Source organism: Procambarus clarkii, chromosome 65 (genome assembly GCF_040958095.1).
Source record: "Procambarus clarkii isolate CNS0578487 chromosome 65, FALCON_Pclarkii_2.0, whole genome shotgun sequence".
In the NCBI taxonomy this organism is placed as follows: domain Eukaryota; kingdom Metazoa; phylum Arthropoda; class Malacostraca; order Decapoda; family Cambaridae; genus Procambarus; species Procambarus clarkii.
Genome location: NC_091214.1, coordinates 27,588,571 through 27,609,976, shown reverse-complemented (window position 1 = coordinate 27,609,976; position 21,406 = coordinate 27,588,571). Strand labels below are relative to the sequence as shown.

The following is a 21,406-nucleotide window of genomic DNA, read 5'->3' as shown; positions in this document are numbered from 1 at the left end:
GATGGTTGTGGAACCTCACAACTGTCCAAGGATGGTTGTGGAACCTCACAACTGTCCAAGGATGGTTGTGGAACCTCACAACTGTCCAAGGATGGTTGTGGAACCTCACAACTGTCCAAGGATGGTTGTGGAACCTCACAAGTGTCCAGGGATGGTTGTGGAACCTCACAACTGTCCAGGGATGGTTGTGGAACCTCACAACTGTCCAAGGATGGTTGTGGAACCTCACAACTGTCCAGGGATGGTTGTGGAACCTCACAACTGTCCAAGGATGGTTGTGGAACCTCACAACTGTCCAGGGATGGTTGTGGAACCTCACAACTGTCCAGGGATGGTTGTGGAACCTCACAACTGTCCAGGGATGGTTGTGGAACCTCACAACTGTCCAGGGATGGTTGTGGAATCTCACAACTGTCCAGGGATGGTTGTGAAACCTCACAACTGTCCAGGGATGGTTGTGGAACCTCACAACTGTCCAAGGATGATTGTGGAACCTCACAACTGTCCAAGGATGGTTGTGGAACCTCACAACTGTCCAAGGATGGTTGTGGAACCTCACAACTGTCCAGGGATGGTTGTGGAACCTCACAACTGTCCAGGGATGGTTGTGGAACCTCACAACTGTCCAGGGATGGTTGTGGAACCTCACAACTGTCCAAGGATGGTTGTGGAACCTCACAACTGTCCAAGGATGGTTGTGGAACCTCACAACTGTCCAAGGATGGTTGTGGAACCTCACAACTGTCCAGGGATGGTTGTGGAACCTCACAACTGCCCAGGGATGGTTGTGGAACCTCACAACTGCCCAGGGATGGTTGTGGAACCTCAAAGCTGCCCAAGGATGGTTGTGGAACCTCACAACTATCCAAGGATGGTTGTGGAACCTCACAACTGTCCAGGATGGTTGTGGAACCTCACAACTGTCCAAGGATGGTTGTGGAACCTCACAACTGTCCAGGGATGGTTGTGGAACCTCACAACTGTCCAAGGATGGTTGTGGAACTTCACAACTGTCCAAGGATGGTTGTGGAACCTCACAAGTGTCCAGGGATGGTTATGGAACTTCACAAGTGTCCAGGGATGGTTGTGGAACTTCACAAGTGTCCAGGGATGGTTGTGGAACCTCACAAGTGTCCAGGGATGGTTGTGGAACCTCACAACTGTCCAGGGATGGTTGTGGAACCTCACAACTGTCCAAGGATGGTTGTGGAACCTCACAACTGTCCAAGGATGGTTGTGGAACCTCACAACTGTCCAGGGATGGTTGTGGAACCTCACAAATGTCCAGGGATGGTTGTGGAACCTCACAACTATCCAGGGATGGTTGTGGAACCTCACAAGTGTCCAAGGATGGTTGTGGAACCTCACAAGTGTCCAGGGATGGTTGTGGAACCTCACAAGTGTCCAGGGATGGTTGTGGAACCTCACAAGTGTCCAGGGATGGTTGTGGAACCTCACAAGTGTCCAGGGATGGTTGTGGAACCTCACAACTGTCCAGGGATGGTTGTGGCACGTCTGAGAACTACGTACTACAAAAATAAGGATCTCTGGTGTGGTCTCACCTGAGCGGCGCTGACTGGCCCTGCAAGCAGAGGTGAGACGAGCTATTGGACCACGTGAACGCTACCTTAATTAACAACAGTTTCTCTTTATGTACAGAACTATGCGGGTTTATGGGTTATTTTTACAAGTTTGACTGAAACTTTCAAAATGGCCCTCTCGGCCTCGTCCTCGGCCCGCTCCTCGTCCTCGGCCTACTCCTCGTCCTCGGCCCGCTCCTCGTCCTCGGCCCGCTCCTCGTCCTCGGCCTACTCCTCGTCCTCGGCCCGCTCCTCGTCCTCGGCCCGCTCCTCGTCCTCGGCCTACTCCTCGTCCTCGGCCTACTCCTCGTCCTCGGCCTACTCCTCGTCCTCGGCCCGCTCCTCGTCCTCGGCCTACTCCTCGTCCTCGGCCTACTCCTCGTCCTTGGCCCGCTCCTCGTCCTCAGCCCGCTCCTCGTTCTTGGCCCGCTCCTCGTCATCGGCCTACTCCTCGGCCCACTCCTCGTCCTCGGCCCACTCCTCGTCCTCGGCCTACTCCTCGGCCCACTCCTCCTCCTCGGCCTACTCCTCGTCCCCGGCCTACTCCTCGTCCTTGGCCCGGTCCTCGTACTCGGCACGGTCCTCACTAGTGACCCCAGACCTCACCAGTCACCCTCGGGGCTCACTACTGACCCCAGGACTCACCAGTCACCCTCGGGGCTCACTAGTGACCCCAGACCTCACCAGTCACCCTCGGGGCTCACTACTGACCCCAGACCTCACCAGTCACCCTCGGGAGTCACTAGTGACCCCAGGACTCACCAGTCACCCTCGGGAGTCACTAGTGACTCCAGGACTCACCAGTCACCCTCGGGGCTCACTACTGACACCAGACCTCACCAGTCACCCTCGGGACTCACTAGTGACCCCAGACCTCACCAGTCACCCTCGGGGCTCACTAGTGTCACCAGACCTCACCAGTCACCCTCGGGGCTCACTAGTGACACCAGACCTCACCAGTCACCCTCGGGGCTCACTACTGACACCAGACCTCACCAGTCACCCTCGGGACTCACTAGTGACCCCAGACCTCACCAGTCACCCTCGGGGCTCACTACTGACACCAGACCTCACCAGTCACCCTCGGGGCTCACTACTGACCCCAGACCTCACCAGTCACCCTCGGGGCTCACTACTGACACCAGACCTCACCAGTCACCCTCGGGGCTCACTACTGACACCAGACCTCACCAGTCACCCTCGGGGCTCACTACTGACACCAGACCTCACCAGTCACCCTCGGGGCTCACTACTGACACCAGACCTCACCAGTCACCCTCGGGGCTCACTACTGACCCCAGACCTCACAAGTCACCCTCGGGGCTCACTAGTGTCACCAGACCTCACCAGTCACCCTCGGGGCTCACTAGTGACACCAGACCTCACCAGTCACCCTCGGGGCTCACTACTGACCCCAGACCTCACCAGTCACCCTCGGGGCTCACTACTGACCCCAGGACTCACCAGTCACCCTCGGGAGTCACTAGTGACCCCAGGACTCACCAGTCACCCTCGGGGCTCACTACTGACACCAGACCTCACCAGTCACCCTCGGGACTCACTAGTGACCCCAGACCTCACCAGTCACCCTCGGGGCTCACTACTGACACCAGACCTCACCAGTCACCCTCGGGACTCACTACTGACACCAGACCTCACCAGTCACCCTCGGGACTCACTACTGACCCCAGACCTCACCAGTCACCCTCGGGGCTCACTACTGACCCCAGACCTCACCAGTCACCCTCGGGGCTCACTACTGACCCCAGACCTCACCAGTCACCCTCGGGGCTCACTACTGACTCCAGACCTCACCAGTCACCCTCGGGGCTCACTACTGACCCCAGACCTCACCAGTCACCCTCGGGGCTCACTACTGACCCCAGACCTCACCAGTCACCCTCGGGGCTCACTACTGACCCCAGACCTCACCAGTCACCCTCGGGGCTCACTACTGACCCCAGGACTCACCAGTCACCCTCGGGGCTCACTACTGACCCCAGACCTCACCAGTCACCCTCGGGGCTCACTACTGACCCCAGGACTCACCAGTCACCCTCGGGGCTCACTACTGACCCCAGACCTCACCAGTCACCCTCGGGGCTCACTACTGACCCCAGACCTCACCACCATTTTGTGCTTCCGTATAAATAAATTGTTAACAGGTGAACACCTGGTCAATACTAGATCAACACCGGGGTCAAGGTCATCAACGGATCAATACAAGGTCATCAACGGGTCAACACAAGGTCATCAACGGGTCAACACAAGGTCATCAACGGGTCAACACAAGGTCATCAACGGGTCAACACAAGGTCATCAACGGGTCAACACAAGGTCATCAACGGGTCGATACAAGGTCATCAACTGGTCAACACAAGGTCATCAACGGGTAAACACCAGGTCATCAACGGGTCAACACCAGGTTATCAACGGGTCAACACCGAGGTCATGGTCATCAACGGGTCAACACCAGGTTATCAACGGGTCAACACCGAGGTCATAGTCTTCAACGGGTCAACACCAGGTTATCAACGGGTCAACACAGAGGTCATGGTCATCAACGGGTCAACACCAGGTCATCAACGGGTCAACACCTGGTTATCAACGGGTCAACACAGAGGTCATGGTCATGAACGGGTCAACACCAGGTTATCAACGGGTCAACACCAGGTCATCAACGGGTCAACACCAGGTCATCAACGGGTCAACACCAGGTCATCAACGGGTCAACACCAGGTCATCAACGGGTCAACACCAGGTTATCAACGGGTCAACACCGAGGTCAAGGTTATCAACGGGTCAACACCAGGTTATCAACGGGTCAACACCAGGTCATCAACGGGTCAACACCAGGTTATCAACGGGTGAACACCAGGTTATCAACGGGTCAACACCAGGTTATCAACGGGTCAACACCAGGTCATCAACGGGTCAACACCAGGTCATCAACGTGTCAACACCAGGTTATCAACGGGTCAACACCAGGTTATCAACGGGTCAACACCAGGTTATCAACGGGTCAACACCAGGTCATCAACGGGTCAACACCAGGTCATCAACGGGTCAACACCTGGTTATCAACGGGTCAACACCAGGTTATCAACGGGTCAACACCAGGTTATCAACGGGTCAACACCAGGTTATCAACGGGTCAACACCAGGTCATCAACGGGTCAACACCAGGTCATCAACGGGTCAACACCAGGTCATCAACGGGTCAACACCAGGTCATCAACGGGTCAACACCAGGTTATCAACGGGTCAACACCGAGGTCAAGGTTATCAACGGGTCAACACCGAGGTCAAGGTTATCAACGGGTCAACACCAGGTTATCAACGGGTCAACACCAGGTCATCAACGGGTCAACACCAGGTTATCAACGGGTCAACACCAGGTTATCAACGGGTCAACACCAGGTTATCAACGGGTCAACACCAGGTCATCAACGGGTCAACACCAGGTTATCAACGGGTCAACACCAGGTCATCAACGGGTCAACACCAGGTTATCAACGGGTCAACACCAGGTCATCAACAGGTCAACACCAGGTTATCAACGGGTCAACACAAGGTCATCAACGGGTCAACACCAGGTCATCAACGGGTCAACACCAGGTCATCAACGGGTCAACACCAGGTCATCAACGGGTCAACACAGAGGTCATCGTCATCAACGGGTCAACACCAGGTTATCAACGGGTCAACACCGAGGTCAAGGTTATCAACGGGTCAACACCAGGTTATCAACGGGTCAACACCAGGTCATCAACGGGTCAACACCAGGTTATCAACGGGTCAACACCAGGTTATCAACGGGTCAACACCGAGGTCATGGTCATCAACGGATCAACACCAGGTTATTAACGGGTCAACACCGAGGTCAAGGTCATCAACGGGTCAACACCAGGTTATCAACGGGTCATCACCGAGGTCATAGTCATCAACGGGTCAACACCGAGGTCATAGTCATCAACGGGTCAACACCGAGGTCATAGTCATCAACGGGTCAACACCGAGGTCATGGTCATCAACGGGTCAATACCAGGTTATCAACGGGTCAACACCAGGTTATCAACGGGTCAACACCGAGGTCATGGTCATCAACGGGTCAACACCAGGTTATTGACGGGTCAACACCGAGGTCAAGGTCATCAACGGGTCAACACCAGGTTATCAACGGGTCAACACCAGGTTATCAACGGGTCAACACCAGGTTATCAACGGGTCAACACCAGGTCATCGAGTCAACACCAGGTTATCAACGGGTCAACACAGAGGTCATGGTCATCAACGGGTCAACACCAGGTCATCAACGGGTCAACACCAGGTTATCAACGGGTCAACACCAGGTCATCAACGGGTCAACACCAGGTCATCAACGGGTCATCAACGGGTCATCAACGGGTCAACACCAGGTCATCAACGGGTCAACACCAGGTTATCAACGGGTCAACACCAGGTCATCAACGGGTCAACACCAGGTTATCAACGGGTCAACACCAGGTTATCAACGGGTCAACACCAGATCATCAACGGGTCAACACCAGGTCATCAACGGGTCAACACCAGGTTATCAACGGGTCAACACAGAGGTCATGGTCATCAACGGGTCAACACCAGGTTATCAACGGGTCAACTCCGAGGTCAAGGTCATCAACGGATCAACACCGAGGTCATAGTCATCATCGGGTCAACACCAGGTTATCAACGGGTCAACACCGAGGTCATGGTCATCAACGGGTCAACACCAGGTTATCAACGGGTCAACACAGAGGTCATGGTCATCAACGGATCAACACCAGGATATCAACGGGTCAACACCGAGGTCATGGTCATCAACGGGCAACACCAGGTTATTAACGGGTCAACACCGAGGTCAAGGTCATCAACGGGTCAACACCAGGTTATCAACGGGTCAACACCAGGTTATCAACGGGTCAACACCAGGTTATCAACGGGTCAACACCAGGTCATCGAGTCAACACCAGGTTATCAACGGGTCAACACAGAGGTCATGGTCATCAACGGGCCAACACCAGGTCATCAACGGGTCAACACCAGGTTATCAACGGGTCAACACCGAGGTCATGGTCATCAACGGGTCAACACAGAGGTCATGGTCATCAACGGGTCAACACCGAAGTCATGGTCATCAACGGGTCAACACCAGGTTATCAACGGGTCAACACAGAGGTCATGGTCATCAACGGGTCAACACCAGGTTATCAACGGGTCAACACCAGGTCATCAACGGGTCAACACCAGGTCATCAACGGGTCAACACCAGGTCATCAACGGGTCAACACCAGGTCATCAACGGGTCAACACCAGGTTATCAACGGATCAACATAGAGGTCATGGTCATCAACGGGTCAACACCAGGTTATCAACGGGTCAACACCAGGTCATCAACGGGTCAACACCAGGTCATCAACGGGTCAACACCAGGTCATCAACGGGTCAACACCAGGTTATCAACGGGTCAACACCAGGTCATCAACGGGTCAACACCAGGTCATCAACGGGTCAACACCAGGTCATCAACGGGTCAACACCAGGTCATCAACGGGTCAACACCAGGTTATCAACGGGTCAACATAGAGGTCATGGTCATCAACGGGTCAACACCAGGTTATCAACGGGTCAACACCAGGTCATCAACGGGTCAACACCAGGTTATCAACGGGTCAACACCAGGTCATCAACGGGTCAACACCAGGTCATCAACGGGTCAACACCAGGTCATCAACGGGTCAACACCAGGTCATCAACGGGTCAACACCAGGTCATCAACGGGTCAACACCAGGTTATCAACGGGTCAACACAGAGGTCATGGTCATCAACGGGTCAACACCAGGTTATCAACGGGTCAACACAGAGGTCATGGTCATCAACGGGTCAACACCAGGTTATCAACGGGTCAACACCAGGTTATCAACGGGTCAACACAGAGGTCATGGTCATCAACGGGTCAGGCATCATCGTGAAAATTAATTAAATCATTTGCCTGCGGATATTTATTTGCATGTTTGTGTGTGTTGCTGGAGCGAGCAAGAAACACGCGGCGGCAAAAACACAAACAAGCCAACAGTTTTAAATATGTAGATTAACTCCAAACACAAAAGTTTGTACAAAATTTTACATATCCAGAATTTCCTTCTGGGTTTTCGCGGATTATTTTAGAGGTGTGCAAAGTGGAGGGAGAGTGCCAGTCTGGTGGGGAGAGTGCCAGTCTGGTGGGGAGAGTGCCAGTCTCGTGGGGAGAGTGCCAGTCTGGTGGGGAGAGTGCCAGTCTGGTGGGGAGAGTGCCAGTCTGGTGGGGAGAGTGCCAGTCTGATGGGGAGAGTGCCAGTCTGATGGGGAGAGTGCCAGTCTGATGGGGAGATTGCCAGTCTGGAGGGGAGAGTGGAGGGAGAGAGAGTGGAGGGAGAGTGCCAGTCTAGAGTGGTAAGTAGAGAGAAGGTGCCAGTCTGGACTGGTGAGTGGAGTAATAGTACCAGTCTTGTGAGTGGCGGGTCAGTGCCAGTCGGGAGCTGAGGAGTGTGCCCGCGGGTCCGGGAGCGTGTCTGGGGTGATGCCTGTGGCTGAGTCCCGCTGCAGAAGGAGGTACAGGCGGTTGTTGAGGCCACGGTGTGTCTCCGTGACCAGGCCCACCGTGCCCTCTGTCTCCGTGACCATGCCCGCCGTGCCTGTCTCCCCCACAGCCATGACCACGTCCTCATCCGACCCTTCCCGCCAGTACGACGAAGCTTCCCAAATGGGGCCTGCTTTGCCCCTGCCTCGGGCCAGCAGGAAGCCGCCCACAAGCAGAGCCACGCCCACACAGGAGGCCACGATACCCGCCCCCACCACCGCTCCGTCGCTGACACGCCCGTGTCCCACGCCCACTGGCAGCGGTTGTCCGGGACTCAATCCGTGGCTATTGTCGCCACGGTATAGCCACAAGTCCTTGTTGAGGTCCATCGTTCCTGCGCGGTGGCCCTCGGCCATACGATGGGCCGAGAGTAACGGTCTTCGCGGCCTATCTGCTGTAATTTGAATCATTTTCGCCTTTTTAAGTACTTTTTTTATTCTTTTTGTTTCGTGTGATTTTCTGTCGGCTATTATCTTCACTGGCTGACTTGTGCTGTTTGGGAAATAATTTATACGTTTTGTTAACGTGGTGTTCTGTGGCAGCATCCTATTGTGTAGGATCCAGTATGGCAGCGCCTGGGAGGTAGCTGCTGGCGCTGTGGGTGTCCCTGGAGCAGTGCTGGTTACTGTGGGAGTGAGTCCCACAGTAACTGTAGCTGCACTGTGGCTTGGCGAGACAGTAGCGGCGGTGCCAACAGTGTTTCTGTCTATGGCTGTCAGGTGTCCCAAGCCCGCCGCTGTCACCACTGCTGTCGTCGACTGCTCGCTCCTGGTGAAGTCTCCTAACGCAGGGGTTGTGGACAGGTCCCCATCAGGATGGAATGTGACGGTGCTAATTACCGAAGTGTTCTCGTCCTGTCGCAGCATTTCGACGCCTGCAGCAACATTCTCTGAGACGACTGTCGACTCGTTCACCATATCATTGACCCAAAGCGTCGACCCGTTAACCACTGCTGAGAATGAATCGTTAACATTCTCAGCCTCGTAGATCAACAGGGCGCTCGTAGCATCCTCTCCGTCCTGAGATGACGCTGTGGTCGTATTATCTATGCTGTGAGTGGTGGCGTGAACGGTCGTGGTAGTCACGGAGGTCGTGGCACTCACGTCATTAGTGGTGGTTGACATTTTGCTGCTGGTGACTGGGACTGGAGCAGTGGTGGCAGGAAAGTCGTTCTCCTCCAGGAGCATGACAGGCTTGTAGCCAAAGGTCACAGGTGTCGAACACCTGTTGGCAGAAATAAAACAGAGGTAATAAATAATTTTAAGCAGCTGTTGTAATCCAAATGATTATGTTATTCAATGTACATCACCTCAGACGAAGACTCAAAGCCACTGCCGAATGTCTGCGGAGTGATATATGAAGTTTAATACTGACAAATGTAGAATTCTGATCCTATGAAATGATAAGAGTTTTCAAATATCCACTAAACTATCTATTTTCTACATTTAATTATGTAGAAAATAATATGTTGGATTAAGGTTACCGATTGGACATCAGTATTTTTGAAATTGTTATAATTTGTCATTTCATGCAAAGAGGGAGGCCTGGGGGGTCAATCCCGACCCGCCTATTATAATCTCTGAACAACCAACAGGAGCCTGGCGAAGCTTGGTGGATGTAGCGCTTAGCGTCTCCCCTCAAGGTGCCAACAGATTAACTTTATTTATATAGTTCATATCACTATGATCACCCATGACACTAACAAGAGACTCTGGCTCAGGGTATAACACATGACACTAACAAGAGACTCTGGCTCAGGGTATAACACATGACTCTAACAAGAGACTCTGGCTCAGGGTATAACACATGACACTAGCAAGAGACTCTGGCTCAGGGGTTTCACATGACACTAACAAGAGACTCTGGCTCAGGGTATAACACATGACACTAACAAGAGACTCTGGCTCAGGGGTTTCACATGACACTAACAAGAGACTCTGGCTCAGGGTATAACACATGACACTAACAAGAGACTCTGGCTCAGGGGTTTCACATGACACTAACAAGAGACTCTGGCTCAGGGGTTTCACATGACACTAACAAGAGACTCTGGCTCAGGGTATAACACATGACTCTAACAAGAGACTCTGGCTCAGGGTATAACACATGACACTAACAAGAGACTCTGGCTCAGGGTATAACACATGACACTAACAAGAGACTCTGGCTCAGGGTATAACACATGACACTAACAAGAGACTCTGGCTCAGGGTATAACACATGACACTAGCAAGAGACTCTGGCTCAGGGTATAACACATGACACTAACAAGAGACTCTGGCTCAGGGTATAACACATGACACTAACAAGAGACTCTGGCTCAGGGTATAACACATGACACTAGCAAGAGACTCTGGCTCAGGGTATAACACATGACACTAACAAGAGACTCTGGCTCAGGGTATAACACATGACTCTAACAAGAGACTCTGGCTCAGGGTATAACACATGACTCTAACAAGAGACTCTGGCTCAGTGGTTTCACATGACACTAACAAGAGACTCTGGCTCAGGGTATAACACATGACACTAGCAAGAGACTCTGGTTCAGGGTATAACACATGACACTAGCAAGAGACTCTGGCTCAGGGGTTTCACATGACACTAACAAGAGACTCTGGCTCAGGGTATAACACATGACACTAGCAAGAGACTCTGGCTCAGGGGTTTCACATGACACTAACAAGATACTCTGGCTCAGGGTATAACACATGACACTAACAAGAGACTCTGGCTCAGGGTATAACACATGACACTAACAAGAGACTCTGGCTCAGGGTATAACACATGACACTAACAAGAGACTCTGGCTCAGGGTATAACACATGACTAACAAGAGACTGTGGCTCAGGGTATAACACATGACTCTAACAAGAGACTCTGGCTCAGGGTATAACACATGACTCTAACAAGAGACTCTGGCTCAGGGTATAACACATGACTCTAACAAGAGACTCTGGCTCAGGGTATAACACATGACTAACAAGAGACTGTGGCTCAGGGTATAACACATGACTAACAAGAGACTCTGGCTCAGGGTATAACACATGACTCTAACAAGAGACTCTGGCTCAGGGTATAACACATGACACTAGCAAGAGACTCTGGCTCAGGGTATAACACATGACTCTAACAAGAGACTCTGGCTCAGGGTATAACACATGACACTAGCAAGAGACTCTGACTGAGGGTATAACACATGACTAACAAGAGACTCTGGCTCAGGGTATAACACATGACTCTAACAAGAGACTCTGGCTCAGGGTATAACACATGACACTAACAAGAGACTCTGGCTCAGGGTATAACACATGACACTAGCAAGAGACTCTGGCTCAGGGTATAACACATGACACTAGCAAGAGACTCTGGCTCAGGGTATAACACATGACTCTAACAAGATACTCTGGCTCAGGGTATAACACATGACACTAACAAGAGACTCTGGCTCAGGGTATAACACATGACTCTAACAAGATACTCTGGCTCAGGGTATAACACATGACTAACAAGAGACTCTGGCTCAGGGTATAACACATGACACTAGCAAGAGACTCTGGCTCAGGGTATAACACATGACTCTAACAAGAGACTCTGGCTCAGGGTATAACACAAGACTATATAATATTAGTCCCAGGAGTCTCCAGGGGGCTGTCACATCGGTACTATCCTAGTTGTTCTTGCAATGGTTGGGCTCTGGCTCTCTGGGCCCGTCTCTCAACTGTCAATCAACTCTCCTCATACACACAGACACACACATATGTCAGAACAATCATGAAGTATGCGGCTCCATGCGTCTAGTCAAGCATAAGACTAAACTGGAAAGGTTCTAAGGTTTGCCACCAGACTAGTACCCGAACTGAAGGGTACGAGGAGAGACTACGGGAATTAAACCTCACGTCATTGGGAGACAGAAGAGTTAGAGGGGACATGATCACCACATTTGATTCCCAAAGGAATTGATAGGGTAGATCAGGCTATTTAACACAAGGGGCACACGCACTAGGGGACACAGGTGGAAATTGAGTGCCCAAATGAGCCATAGAGAAGTTAGAATTTTTTTTCAGTGTCAGAGTAGTAGACAAATGGAATGCATTAGGAAGTGATGTGGTGGAGGCTGACTCCATGCACAGTTTCAAGTGTAGATATGATAGAGCCCAATAGGCTCAGGAACCTGTACACCTGTTGATTGACACTTGAGAGGCGGGACCAAAGAGCCAGATCTCAACCCCCGCAAGCACAATTAGGTGAGTACACACCCAGGAAACAGCCCGTAGCAGCTGTCTAACTCCCAGGTACCTATTTACTGCTATATGAGCAGGCGCATCATGGTGAAAGAAACTCTGCCCATTTGTTTCCGCCTTGTGTTATTCCGTTCAGGATATTCTGCCATAAGATAACTATTGACTTTGACCAGAACAGAGGTCTCACCTCCTCCTTAACAAAGATATGAAGGACAACTCTACGGCTGGAGTTTAGACATATAATTATCATCTCTATCTTGTAATTTTTTTATTATAATTATTATTTTTAATTACATCGCTCGTGTAAATGAAAAAAAAACCGCATAGTTTTAAACTTTTGTCTCGACTAGTATATTTTAATTATACTTATAATAGCAAACAGTTAATATTAATTGTAATAGTGGTGGGTGTAGTATTTTTTATTTGTACTTATTTAGTAGTAGTATTTTGTTTTATTTGTTGGAAGTCAGGTGGTTGTTGAGATCAGAGTCAGGACTATTATGTCCAGTTAGCTGTAGCTGTGTGGCATGAATACAAAATTTATTCATTATCATTATATTTTATGTCCTGCATTAATATGTTTGAATTGTTGAAATGACTATTTTGGTTCCCACCTGTTGCAATAACAGGTTCAGAATTTGGCAGAATTTTGTTTTCTTTATTATATAAAACAGATTTATACAAATAAAAGTTAAGTCACCAAAGTAACATTCTTGTAGACGAACACTACAAGATACAGCGTGAGAAACAGTGCAACAAACCAATCCTCAACAATGCTCTAACCCAGTACATAGCTATATTATGCAGTCCCTGTGACGAAGTGGTAAGACACTCGCCAGGCATTTCACGAGCACTTTGTCCTGGGTTCGTATCCTGGTAGGGGACGATTTGCTGAGCGTCAGTCCTTAACTGTAGTCTCTCTCTACCCAACAGTAAAATGGGTACCTGGTTGTTTAACGATTTAGCGGGTCGTATTCCGGGGAACATTAGGTTTAAGGAAACGCTATGCGTGCTAGTGGCTGTAGAAAAATGTAAGAACTCGTGTGTGTGTGTGTTTGTGTGTGTGTATATGTATATATAAGTATATATATGTATATATATGTATATGTATATATATATATATATATATATATATATATATATATATATATATATATATATATATATATATATATATATATATATATATATATATATACACAATGCAAATACAAAACACACAAACCCAGGGCACAGCACATAGACACACTCAATATGTACACAAATCCACACAAGTGGACCAGACAAGATACTGCAATTACAGATCACCAGTACCACATGACTGAAAATACAGAAAAACATACAAAATAATAACACACACAAAGGACCTCAACAAACAGAGGCCGTTTGTTAAAGTCTACTGCCAAATGATACACAAATACAGGAAATATCCCAAAACATAATAAGGCCCAGCAAGGGAACAATAAGGCCCAGCAAGGGAACAATAAGGCCCAGCAAGGGAACTCCAACAAAAGAAGCAGACATCAAACAAATGAAAACATAACGATACAACTGACCACGATCAGAGGAAAGAGGCACGCACACGACCGAAATGAACACATTCCAAGGCCAGAACTCCAAAATGCTGTGACGGTCTCCCACCCCAATAACTTTTCTGTCCCGGCATCAAGGGTCATATCTCTGCAACCTGCATGTTCTCTGATGAGCAGGGAACATTTTGATATATGAAGGGAGGGAGAGTTATCGTGTTGGCAGTGAATATGCAAATTTCGTTTGGTTTTACAAGTGGTTTTCGCCCTTTTGTGTTATAAAATGGGGCCGAGGCTTTCCACTTCCCGCCAAAGGAGCGTGATGCCAGCCGTCTGTTGATTGGCTAGATAGGGTCACGTGGCCCGATTGACCAATGGCGAGCCCTCGGGCGATGTGACGTCACAAGGCGGAGGGCTCTGGGCGGCCGGCGCCCCTGCGGGCTCAGTGTGTCACGGCCCATCATCGAGAACGGGCTCGCTCGAATGAGCTCCCAATTTGGAGGCAAGGAAGCCCCAACCAGTGGACCCATGCAGCCGCATAAATACTGCAGATATCTACTGCACAGATCGTGGGAGATTATCTGACTCCTGTAGAGTACATGGAAGCTGGGCTTGGTTGGTGTTAGAGTTCCAAGAGCTCTTTTACTGATGGTCTAAGGCAGAGGTGAACGTTGGGCAGGGTTCGTGAGGAGGCCCCCTCCCCCCATGGGCCACGTTCAAACGCATCAGGCGAGCTGCTGTGCCAGGGGGCAAGTCCACTGAAAGACCAAGGAGAGGACACTGAACCAGACTGCAAGTTGTCTACAGTTCCAGTGTGTGAGGAAGAAGACGACGTGCTCAGGGACTTGTCTCCAGTACCTCAGGAGGAGGAGGACCTGCCTGCAGAGTGTGAGTACGGCGAGGACGCGCATCTACAAGTCGACTGAGGACCGTGTGTGTACAGGATCCTGATCAACGGAGGACCGAACGGCAGGACCGAGGACCTCAGCGACCCTCACCAGAGGATATGTCGACTATGTAGCAGAAAGAGTTAAGGTAGATAAATTCCAAATATTACCCCTTGGCGTAGGTGAGCTAGGGTATTTTCATGTCGTGAGAATTGTCTTTATTATTACTATCAGTGTGGTAGAGAGTTAGGCTGGGAGCCAGGTTACTCATATATACAAGAGTTAATATATATAGAAGTGTGTGGGCGCTGTGACACTTTGGGCAGCTAGAGGAAGTGGTTGGATTCAAGAGGCCAGGAGGGAGCTTTTGAGTCATCCACCGCCCTCCCTGCTCAGCTCGTTGATGCCGTGAGGAGGGCTTAGTGGGCGGCTGCTGGAGTGTGATGCTCCTTGGGACAGTCCTCTGTCCTATTGTAGCCTTGTGCTCCTGCTGCTGTCCTCTTCAATTGTGCTGAGCTACTTTTCCTTTTCCTTCTGTTTCGTTTTTCTCCCCCTCTTCTCCTATCTGCTTGTCGTTTCCTGCCGACCTTTTGCTTGTTTTGGTTATTCCTTTGGACTTCTTCTATTTTGACGCCCGGGTGCTTGAGGAGTCATACTCTTGCACCCGTAGAACTGTAGTACCCGACGTCGAGAGCGAGGGGAACCTTTTATTGTCAATCCCCCTTTCGTCACTGAACCCGATCTCGACGGACTGTCGGTTCTTAAGGTGGCGTTTGTGGGGCGTATACTCATGACGCACCCCTAGGAGGCCCCAGCATGATCAGCGATAGCTTCTTGTTGGGTGTCCTGCCTCTAATTGTGGCTCCATGGTGGGTGTGGGGGCACATTCGTGAATGAATGTTTTTCTCGTAGCGATGATGTATATTGTTTCTACTGTTTCTCCTTTACCTTCTCAGGCTCGTGGGGTGGGCGACCATGCCCCCGAGTCGGTCCGTGTTGGAAGACCAGGCTCTGTAGCCTCCGCTGCATTGGGCCCGACCTTGTTCCTCCTTTGGCCTCTCTGACTCCTCCCCTTGGCTCCCCTCCCTCCTTTGTGGTTGGGTCCAGCCCCAAACTCCATCTCTCGTTGTAACTACTGCACCTTTTAACCCCTCTCTCTCTCTGAGGGTTCTCAACGCCATCCTCGACACGGCCGCCCTCACTCGATTCCTTCTTGTTCTGATACCTATCAAGCCTTGTTTGGTCCCGCTTCGTGGGCTAAATATTTTGATACCTCCCTCTTGATTCTGCGCCTCCTGACGATTTCTCCCTCCATCTACATCTCGTTGATTCCGTGGATGCCTCTGTTACCTTCAACCCCACTCGGTTGGCACTATTCTCCTCCCGCCTCATGTTGCGACCGGTGTTCGGGATCTGCAAGACTGCCTCGACGATATTCAACATATCCTTGATGCCCAGGGCCATTCTATTCTCCAGGTGGACACGTTAACTCGTCCCCCTCGTGGTAGTCGCCATCAGCCCCTTCAGGTTGTGATGATCACCTTTGATGGTTGCCCCCTAACCCTGACTTTGCTGACCCTGATATTCTTTAACGTGCTATGTTGCTCTTTCGCCTTTGTTTCTTCCTTGTTCTCTGTTGTTGTCCTTTCTCTTCTCGTCGTTGTCTATTCTGCAATGGAACGTTCGAGGTTATTACACTACTTTCCTCGAACTCCAACTTCTGATTTCGCGGTTTTTGCCCCTTTGTGTCTGTCTCCAGGAGCCGATGCTTGGTGCTCGTCCTGGTCGTTTTCATGGCTATTCCTTTCTCTCCCCCCCCCCCCCTCCTAATTCTTCTGCTCTCTTGATTTGCTCAAATGTTCCCTTTGTCCTCTTAATTTTTCTTTCGCCGCTCCATTGTTCTGCTGCTCGTATCTTTGTGGGGAAATGGTAAACAGTTTGTTCCATTTATCTCCCCCCGAGTGTCCCGCTTTCTCTTCCTGATCTGGAACACCTCCTGGACTCCTTGCCAGAGCCTGTGCTCCTGCTGGGTGATTTCAATTGTCGTCATTCTCTTTGGGGTGATGTTCTGACGAATACCCGAGGTCGCCTTCTTGAGCCGTTTATCCTCTCTTCTTCCCTGTCTCTTCTGAATTTTGGTGAGCCCACTCATTTGGACTCTCAGACTCGCACCCTTTCCTGTCTTGATCTTTCTCTTTGCTCTTCTTCTCTTTACTTAGATTTCATGTGGCAGGTACTTGTTGACCTCCATGGCAGTGACCATTTCCCCATCCTTATTTCCTTTTTCTCTTTTCGTCCTTTCCTCTCCTTCCCTAGGTGGCAGTTTGCTAAGGCAGACTGGAACCTATTTACCCTCAGTGCTGCTCTCTCTGACCTCTTCCTTCTGCCTCTCCCTCGCACTCTCCTCTTTTTCATGACACTGTCTTCGACGCTGCCCTCCACTCTATTCCTCGCTCTTCCTCTCGGGGTCCGCGGAAGTGCATTCCCTGGTGGAATGCAGACTGTGCTCGGGCTGTCCACTGTAAGCGTGCAGCCTGGAAGAGGCACTGCCGTCGGCAGACGGCCGATTCTTTTCTTTTCTTTCGGAGAGCGAGTGCGGTGGCCCGTAGGGCCATCCGTACGGCTAAACGTGAATCTTGGGCATCTTATGTCTCCACAATTACATCCGAAACTCCCATGCCACAGATCTGGAAGCGTATCCGCAAAATAGCGGGTAAGTTTGTCCCCAATGTTTCACCGCTCCTTCACCTCCGTGGTACTCTTGTGGCGGACCCGTTGCAGGTCGCTACCAAACTTTTCCCACTTTTCTTCTGTTAGCTCTGGTCTTCATCTTCCCCAATCTTTCCATCTTCGTAAACCTGTCCTTGAGTCTCGTCCTTTAGATTTCTGCACGCCTCTTCGACTTTCCTATAACGATCCTTCTCTCTCTCTGAACTTCGTTCTGCCCTGGCCCTCTGCGGTTCTACGGCGGCATTCATTATGAGATGCTTCGCCATCTCCCTCCGTGCACGTCTCAGTATTTACTGAGTCTTTATAATCGGATCTGGTAGTCGTCGTCAGTCCCTGAGGACTGGCTCGATGCCTTTGTCCTCCCTGTTCGCAAATCAGGGTCTCTGGGAACTTCCCCTAAGGACTTTCGCCCTATTGCCCTCACAAGTTGTGTCTGCAAACTCTTTGAACATATGGTTAACGTTCGTCTGATGTGGTTCCTGGAACGCCATCACCGCCTCTCCCCTTCTCAATTTGGTTTCCGCAAGTGCTGCAGCACGACAGATGTCCTGGTGAACTTGAAGGTCTATATTCGTGCTGCTTTTGCTGCGAGGACCTCCGTTGTTGGCATCCTTTTTGACCTGGAAAACGCTTACGACACCACTTGGCGATATCATATTCTATCCCAGCTTCATTCTTTTGGCCTTCGTGGTCATCTCCCTCTCTTTCTCCGCAACTTCTTCTCTCGTTGTTCCTTTCGGGTGTTCCTTGGTTCCGCTCTCTCTGCCTCTTTTCAGCAATATGAAGGTGTGCCCCAGGGTAGTGTTCTGAGCACTACTCTTTTTCTGGTTGTCCTCAATGGTCTTCTTTCCTCTCTTCCTTCAGGTATCTTCTCCGCTTTCTATGTCGATGATCTTACCCTTTGCAGTCAGGGTGATGATTCGCCTCTCCTTTAGCGCTGGCTTCAAATTGCGATTGATGCCATGTTATCTTAGGCCACCGATCATGGCTTCAAGTTCTCTACTTCTAACACTTGTGCCATGTCTTTTACTCGGAAACGGGTCGTTCTTCTTCCTTCTTTGTCACTCTATGGTCATCCCCTTGAGTACAAAGATTCCGCGAAGCTTTTGGGGTTATTCCTTGACACTCGTTTGTCTTGGTCTCCCCATATCTCTTACCTCCGTGTTGAGTGCTCTAAGGCCCTAACCCTCCTTCGGGTATTATCCCATACTTCTTGGGGAGCGGATAGGCGCACTCTCTTTGCTTTACATTACTCTCTCGTCCTGTCTAAGCTCGATTATGGTTGCCTTTCTTATTCGTCTGCTTCTCCCTCTATTCTTCGCCGTCCTGATGCTTTGCACCATACTGGGTTGCGCCTCAGTTCTGGTGCCTTTCGTTCGACTCCCATCCTTAGCTTGTATGTTGACACTGGCTTCCTGTCTCTCCAGGACCGCCGTGATCGCTACTGTCTTCGCTATCTTGTGCGGTCCTTACAACATCCTTCCTCTCACCTCTGTCATGCTTTAACTTTTACCCATCCTGTGGTTCCTGTTCCTCTTCACCGCCTCCCTTTTTCTGTCCGGTTATCTCGCTTACAGGATTCTCTTTCCGTTCGTGTTTCTAATGTTTCTCCTCGTATTGTTCCTTCTTTGCCCCCCGTGGAGAGTCCCCCTTCTGCAGTTTTGTACATCCTTGACCCGCATCACTAAAGCTTTTACCCCTCCTACGGTTCTAAAACCCCTTTTCCTTGAGCACTTTTCTTCTCACTCCTGCTCCGTTTCTGTCTTCACTGATGGGTCTAAGTCTGCGGACGGTGTTGGTTGCTCTGTTGTTTTTCCTGATCGCACTTATATGTGTCGCTTACCTCTGGAGACTAGCATCTTTACAGCGGAGCTTTATGCTATTCTCTATGCTCTTCGTCTCCTGCTTTCTCGTTGTCAGTCTTCCTTTGTAGTTGGTGTTGACTCTCGTAGTGCCCTCATGGCTCTCGGGTCCTTTAATCCGGTTCATCCGGTAGTTGTCGAGATCCAGCATTGGCTGTTTCTCGTTCACAGTAAATTTAAGTCGGTTGAGTTTTGTTGGGTTCCCAGCCATATTGGCGTGTCTTTAAATGAGCGTGCGGATGCTGCCGCTAAGGAAGCTGTCAGCTCTTGTCCCATCTCTCATAAAGGTATTCCATATTCCGACTTTTACCTGGTTATCCATCCCTCCATCCGTTGGCAGGCTTCTTGGTCGTCTGTTACTGGTAACAAATTACGTACTCCTAAATGTTGTGTTTCCTCATGGCTGTCCTCCTACCACCGTAACCGGTGATAGGAAACAGCTCTGGCGAGGTTTCATATTGGACATACTCGCTTAACGCATGGTCACTAGATGGAGCGCCACCCTGCTCCTTATTGTCCTAATTGCATTGTACCTCTTACAGTTGTTCATGTCCTTCTTGAGTGTCCTGACTTCCAGGACGAGCGTGTCTCTTGCTTTCCGACCGCCCCTCGCGGTCACCTGCCCCTCAATAGAATTCTTGGTGACTCGGATACTTTTGATATTGTTCTCCTTATGCGTTTTTGTTCTCGTATTGGCATCCTATCACTAGTTCCACGTATATTTATCAGTTTTCTTCAGTAAACTTATCGATTTTAACACTGTTTCATTGAGCCTCCCATCTCTAGGACTATTTGAGTAGGCCATTTATGTAGCATATCATTACAATCGGACATCGAATCCATGGTTTGTGACAATTAATGAAAAGACCACTGAGGAGTGTTGCTGGGACACAACGGTAAACACCCAGCTGGCGACCTTGATTGAGAGAGAGAGATTTTCCCAGTGTCATGGCGGGCAAGTTCAACTGAGAGTAACAGAGGTAAGGTTGGATTTCCCCACTCCCCAGGGGTGCAACTCAAGGCCAGCCCTTGGTAGACTAGGGGGGCCCCGGGGCAAGCAGTGGCGCCCAGGCACAGGAGGTCGAAGACCCGGGGGAATAACCCTCACTACATAAGTTGAAAAGGGGTGAACCGTGACAATGCATACAAGACATACACAGCTCCATCGCAGCTAGCAAGGATGGGAGATGCCTCAAAACCTTCCAACAGAAACATACACACACACTGAAGGCCCCATATATCAAGGGGGCAAGACAGCACAATGGCAAAGAAAATTCATGGCAACGTTGGACACTGTCCAACAGCAGAATAAGGGCAGGAGAACGTTCAACTCACGGGCTGAGGAAAATAGCCTAATATAATTAAAAGCCACATATATATTATATATGGCTGTAAGCACTCAAACATCAAAATAAAAAGAACAGGAGCTTAGAAACACACTCAATCAATCAAAAGTGGAGATGCAGTCTCTACTAATGTACCAAGAATACAGAACAATGTCGGACGCCGCCACCCGCTAAACCCTACAACACTTGAGCAGCAGCAACATAAGCCGCTGTGAACCACCGAACAAAGTCCCTCGGAAACGACCGCTGCAGTCACCACATCGTGTAGTTCAGCCTACCCCTCAAGAACCCCAAGAGCTGAGCTACATCGTACCCTTCTAACCTACCAACCCACGAACAAAAAATGTTGTCTGACACCAGTATCTGTAAAGTGTTTTGAATTCTGACAAGAAGAAAAATCACAGAAAATATACCTGCAAATCAGACCTGCATAAGGTAGCTATCGTACCCTGAAATCTGTCCACCAAACAAGAAACCCGCCGACAAAAGTAAAACAAAAGAAGTTGGGATTCACTCTCCCCACAATGGGGACAACAATCTGAGCCCACAATACCAAACATAAACAACCGTTCATTGGTAGCAAGAGTCAT

At 50.2% G+C, this 21,406-nt stretch overlaps 1 protein-coding gene across 1 annotated transcript in view; it reads right to left on the bottom strand.

The window, feature by feature from the left end:
- Positions 1-7,285: 7,285 nt before the first annotated feature.
- LOC123770989 (uncharacterized) overlaps positions 7,286-21,406 on the bottom strand; it is a 184,639-nt gene continuing 170,518 nt past the window's right edge. The window contains exon 5 of the mRNA XM_045763163.2: positions 7,286-9,442. Coding sequence (XP_045619119.2) covers positions 8,101-9,442 — 1,342 coding nt within the window. The 3' untranslated portion in view covers positions 7,286-8,100. The remainder of the gene's footprint in view (positions 9,443-21,406) is intronic.